This window comes from Orbicella faveolata, unplaced genomic scaffold, assembly GCF_042242905.1.
Source record: "Orbicella faveolata isolate gen_17 unplaced genomic scaffold, um_ofav_v1 contig_15, whole genome shotgun sequence".
Lineage (NCBI taxonomy): Eukaryota > Metazoa > Cnidaria > Anthozoa > Scleractinia > Merulinidae > Orbicella > Orbicella faveolata.
The window spans coordinates 9,864,001-9,870,000 of NW_028301542.1; the positions used below are offsets into that span (position 1 = coordinate 9,864,001).

General features: G+C 38.9%; 1 protein-coding gene across 2 annotated transcripts in view; it reads right to left on the reverse strand.

Moving 5' to 3' along the window:
- Positions 1-6,000, reverse strand: part of LOC110051314 (ras guanyl-releasing protein 3-like) — a 30,368-nt gene that overhangs the window by 20,846 nt on the left and 3,522 nt on the right. For both annotated transcript variants that reach the window (XM_089288364.1, XM_089288363.1), the window contains exons 3-4: positions 4,261-4,357; positions 2,571-2,642 (exon numbers count right to left, since the gene is read on the reverse strand). In XM_089288364.1, coding sequence (XP_089144490.1) covers positions 2,571-2,642; positions 4,261-4,357 — 169 coding nt within the window. The remainder of the gene's footprint in view (positions 1-2,570; positions 2,643-4,260; positions 4,358-6,000) is intronic.

Below are 6,000 nucleotides of genomic sequence, written 5' to 3' on the forward strand. Positions count from 1 at the left end.
CGTGGTGGTTTGAGTACTTGTTTAGTTCTGGAACACGTAGCTTTTTAAGCTTGGTTAGACCTTCGCACAACTCAGTCCAAGGATAATCCTCCTCCCTACTTAACTTTGCCTTTTCTTCAGCTCTCTTTTTCCTTTTAAATTCCAGCACTTCAAGATGCTGAAGATAATCCACCACAAACTTCAATTTGAGAATAAACTTATCTGCAAATAGAGCAACACTCTCTGGGTCAGATAAAACCAGCCTGCCACTTCCATGCTCTTTCTTCTTTATATTGTTAATCCAATCGGGGAAAGAGCGCATTACTACATGAGCATCATGAAAGAGGCTCATTCCAAAATGCGCAATAATGGCGAAAGCGACGAGTCGTTTAAGAAAAGGTTTACAGCTGAACGATCCAGGCAGTTTGACATCTTACAAGCAAAAGAAGCAATTTTTCTAGGTGCGGATGGCTGTTCAGAAAGGGCGAGTGAGTTTTCCATGCAAGGGTACCAGTTGAAGCCCAGTGATGGAAGAAAACTGAACTTCTCCATCAAAGAGCACAGAGCAATGGTGGAAAAGTTGAATGTCATATTGAAAGATGTTAAGGAACACGATTCCACACTCTTTCAGTCCAATGGGCTTGCTTTAAAGCAGGGCGAAGAATTTGCCCACAGTTTTAATGTAAAACAGATCAAATGTACAGAAGCTAAGTTGATGAAGATCACGCAGGACATGGAAGCACTAGAATATAAGAAGAGCAATTATAACAGCATATTCAAAGGCATACTCAAACAGCACATCAACAAAAGGAGAAGGAAAAAAGAAAACCGCAGAAAGTCAAATGAAAGAAAGAGGAAGTGGACTGAAAACAACGTCCAACGAGTTTATGGATTCTGTGTTGGAAACCCGCTAGGAAATGATCTTCCACAATGCCTTGTGTACCCTCCTAGAACGGCCGTCCCGGAAGAGTGTCTTAAAGTTGAGGATGTTGCCACGTCGATATTTAGAAGAGATGGGCCATACATCGCCCAGCTCTTGGAAGGGAATTATTTCACCAATGATGCAAGAAGCAGAATCACCACCAACCTTGAGCGGGAAGTCAGAGATTATGTTTACACCTTCATGTACCCTGAAGAGTACACTCTGACGGAAAGCATTGCTGCTTCTTGCAGCATTGGTGAAAGAGACTCCCATAGCAGCACAAGCGGCGACGAAGAACTCGACGACAGCGGAGATGAAGATGAGTGCCGGTGAAAGTTGCATTTGAAAATAACAGTGTTAAATACTTCTTTTCAGTAGCTACAAATGCTTTTTGTCGCCAAACGTTTTTTTAAAGCAGAAGGAAAGTTTGTAATAAATTTGTATCCTGCCTTCTATGTTTATTCTATAGCAATTTTTTTGATATTCAAACATTATGCCATTTTAAAGTTTTACTACAATATTTCACGTGACCCCCCCTTTTTCCCTTATTTTTTTGGGATGGCCCCCCCTCGAAAGCCATTTTTTTTCGCATGGCCCCCCCCCCAAATCCCACCAGCCCCCCCTACCTTATAAAAAATGAACGGTCCCTTAACTGCCAAAATAACCTCTTAACAATAGCCAGTACTAATCAGTGACTGACGAATGGTGTTCATACACTCCCCTCTGTACAGCATGTTGTTATACCTGTTTCTGTTTTGTTTCTGTTTTGTATTGGTATACATTTTGATTGTGCTACATATTTATATGCTACATCAATAAGCATTTTTTTGTTTTGCAAATCCTGCAAAAAATGGTGTCATATTGCACCGTCCCCCACCTTCCCTTGACTTCAACCTCTCTACAACGACCACTTTCCTAGCATGTCCCCAAGGTGGCTATTGTGGAGAGGTTTGACTATATTACAAAAGAGAACATGGGACATTCATTTACCATACAACATTTAGTCAGTACCTAATTACTTCAACATGTATATGTTGTAGGTCAAAATGAAATTCAGGCTAAAATGATTTTAACCTAGTTTGATTATCAATTTCAATTGTCTTCTAACCCTAATATTCATCATTCATGAATAATTAGGGTTAAGAGACAAAGGAATTTCATTTTAACCTGAATTTCATTCTGACCTACAACATGTATAAATTATATATTTGTATTAATGGGTCTGCAATTGTAAAATAAATGCATGTACTGGGTATAGAGCCAAGTGACATGACCCCAAAAACAAGCAACACACAAATTGCTATTATGAACACCAATCAAATCGAATGTGTCGCTAAAATTCAACAGCAACACGAGAAGCAATAGAAAAGACAGTGACATCAACCCTTCTTGACTTTTTGCCTTTTTAGAAATCGTATTACCTTGTAAAGTCTGTAAATGTCAGAGACTTGTGTGCTTTTCCAGTGAATGAGCTCTAAAAAAATCAACCTTGTAACGACAGCGACATATTACTTCATGCAGAAAAACAACAGTGACATTTTATGCCTCACTGGTTAGGTGACATCGGTACAAGAAAGGATGGGAAAAGGGGACATGGGGACATGGGGACATGGCGACATGGGGACATGGTGACATGGCTACCCCTCTTGGAAGGCCTCTGTATACTTACCCAACAGCAGAGCAAATGCTTCTTTTGAATTTTCTGATATGTTCATTGTTTAGTGCTGAATGGTTGGAGTACCTAAAGTGCAAAAGTGTTCACGGAATAAATACTGTTTGGAAAAGAGCTAATAATTTCAAGACTTCTCATATCAGGCAAAAAATGTAACTATCATGAAAAGAATACTTTATCTGAAGACAAAATCTATGTACATGCACTTTGTGGGTTACATTTCAGCACTCATCAGCAAGTCCCAGTCAGAGTTACAGTGCGTTTACTAAAACCGGGATCACCCAGACAATGAAAACCAATCAGATGGCAGAACTGAAACAATAGATTCCAACATTTTCAAATCCAGCCAATCAAATGTCCCATTTTCAATTCCAGCCAATCAAATGTTCGGTACAAGACAATGAAATCTCAACTTGTTTGTTGTGATGCTTAAGCAATTATGCTGTTGCATAATAAATTGTCAAGCTCAAACCATTAGTAGTTTCGTGTGCTTGCGGGTTCAAGAAGAATTATATGCTACACTTTGTATGGGATCGTTGGTTGGTTTGGAAAATACATGGAAATAATAGCTGCGTAAGGGTGTGACTTGTAAATATATATTGCCAACAGAGTGCGTTGTGTGAATGTTGTTGCGGCTGTTTAAAAGAAATCCTTCAAATGGTCTCTGAGCAGTTTAGCATGAACGCAGGTTCATAATGTATGAATTGGAAGGGATTATTGTCGATGTAACTGAAAGGAGCTGAAAGCAAACTTCAAGCAGGAGAATTGAAAAGTTAACTTGATACAAAAATGAATTCTTTGTTCAAATGTCTTTGATTTTTCCATCCAGGGGAAGCTCCTATGTGACCATCTTTTGTTTTCGCTTGAGTGATTTTACAAGCTGAGGCTTTGATAGTACAACGCAGAAAAAAACAGTCATTTGAATTTTCATGACGATGTTATTTCAATGCACTGATAACCCAGAAAGGGAGCCCAAACTCTGAAATGTAGAGCTCCTGAGACAGTGAACCAGATGGTTTTTTCGAGAACTGCCTAGTGGACAACTGAAAGGTGTGTAAAAATAGAAACGTGCACAGACAGCAGGGGTGGAATTTACTTTGTAAAAATTGTCAAAATCCATTATTCTACAATTTTAAACAACAACCGTAAAAGTGATATTTTGTGTGGCCGTACGTTCACAGCCGGAAAACGGTCGATCTAATGAGTTTTTCATGCTTGTAAATGTGAAATCTAAAGTAAAGTAACACAGTATTTTCTAACGCGAAAGTACTGCTTGAGCTTGACAATTTATTATGCGACACCATAATTGCATAAGCATCACAACAAAAAAGTTTAGATTTCATTGTTTTGTACCGGACATTTGATTGGCTGGATTTGAAAATGTTGGAATCTATTGTTTCAGTTCTGCCATCTGATTGGTCTTCATTGTCTGGGTGGCCCCGGTTTCAGTAAAAGCACTGTAACTCATCCCTTATTAACGATTTCATTGCAGCTCTAGCATACTGCTCCACCCAAAACAGCTATAAATACAATACTGCAGATTACGTTGAGACACTACACCAAAAACTATACCTAAATCACAAACAAAAATGCACTACATGTATCTCCCTCCTCATGGGGAACGTTCCCAATTCTTCTCTTCAGTCATACAATCATATAGCAATGAATAAAATGATGAACCTAATACCTTTGCATAAACTTTCTAAGCAGCTCTTCTGAGGAAATAAACCATTTGTGTGTCATAAACACTGCATTTGAAAGGAATGGGACTGATACATCTCCACCTGATGATATAACATTTAAAAGCTTCATAAGGACCAAACATGTACATTTGCATTACACATACAATGTAGAGGGGGACATGGGGATTTGAGGTGTTGCGGTATTGATGTTATTTCAATGTGGTGATGTGGTGAATAAAATCTCAACTTGCAGTGTTGTGCTTATCTCAAACCCTATGGTGTGCGATGTTTGTGTTTTTCACGCTGCGGTGTTCGGTGAAATGAAATTGTTCGCGGTGCTGGGATTTTTGATCTACCTTTTTCAAACTTAAATTTGACCTAAATTTAGCATGTAAACTTCGCTAATCCATGCTAACTTATGACAAACACGTACCATTGAGGTTAATAATTTGTAACAAAATACAGACCATCATTGTCTGTAGTCAATCTTTACTATACTTCGGCTGCCAATCTGAAGCTGTTTTCATTTATACATAACTTGACAAGTAACTCAACCTATGCCACCCGGAGCTCAGTGTTCCGTGGAGGAGCGAGGACAGAAACAATCCTCGAAATTCTGGAAATGCCAAGGCCGAATATAATGTATTATTGACTGCGCAGTTTTTTCTACGAAAAAAGGAAAAGGTGACAAAAACTACCGGCCACAAAATATATTGATGTCACATCAGCAGAGAAGAAAGAAGGCTTTCTAAGCTAAGGAAGCTTTGTAACTTGCACACGTTTACTATTTCTTTCCTTTTGCTAGTCGGTTTCATCTTGAGGTCATTCTGATACCGGTCCATACCCGCTCCAAGGTCCTGTGACTTTCTTGACCATCTATTTTTTTCAAATGATTATCGATATCGAACGCAAACACAGCTAGCTTTGGAAAGCAATACTTTCAGTCAAGATAGCTGGGCTTCAGTCAGTGGGTTTATACACCAAGAAAAGTGAGTGAAGTAAAAGAAGAGAGGGATCTGGGGTAAAGGCCATCTCTCGAGGCTCCTCTCTTTTTTCGTTGTCCGCTTTGTAGCTTCACGCAAGGTTTCTTCACAAGAGCGAGAAAACTGATCTACAGGCATCAGCAGTATCGACATATGCGCAATGAAGAATGTTGTAATGTGTTTATTTTGTGGAAAATTGTTGAGGTATTAAATTATTATTCTACTTGAAGTGCAGATGAATGAATCATGACGCTAAAAATATGTGCTGTGCTGATGGTGTTTTGTTGACTTTTCTTGCGGTGATGCGGTGTTCGTTAATTTTTTTTTGCGGTGTTGCGGTGTTCAGAACCCCCCCCCCCCCATGTCCCTCTCAATGTACAGTGTGCAAGCAAAATATATGTACTATATGGACTAAAATGTGCAATTAATGTGCAAGAAATTTTGAGACAGCAGTTGCAGCTAGTTGGGAGAAAATATTTTCTAGTAATAGGCAGAGTTGTGAAGCAACAAAGTCCTATACGAAAATTGTATTTACAGTCATGTGACAGTGGGATACCCAAATCCCAAGTGCAGTTGTAATATGGGTATCCCCTTCCAATCCATTTGGTTGTTACCATTTCCTGAATTAAGGGTAGCCATATCGACCAAAGATAAAAAGTTAAAGTAAACTTAAATAAACAAAAGGGATTCAAGGGAGAATAAGAACTAGAAATGTCAAAAGGTATGGGATATCCAAATCCCTAGTGATACATGTGTGGGTTT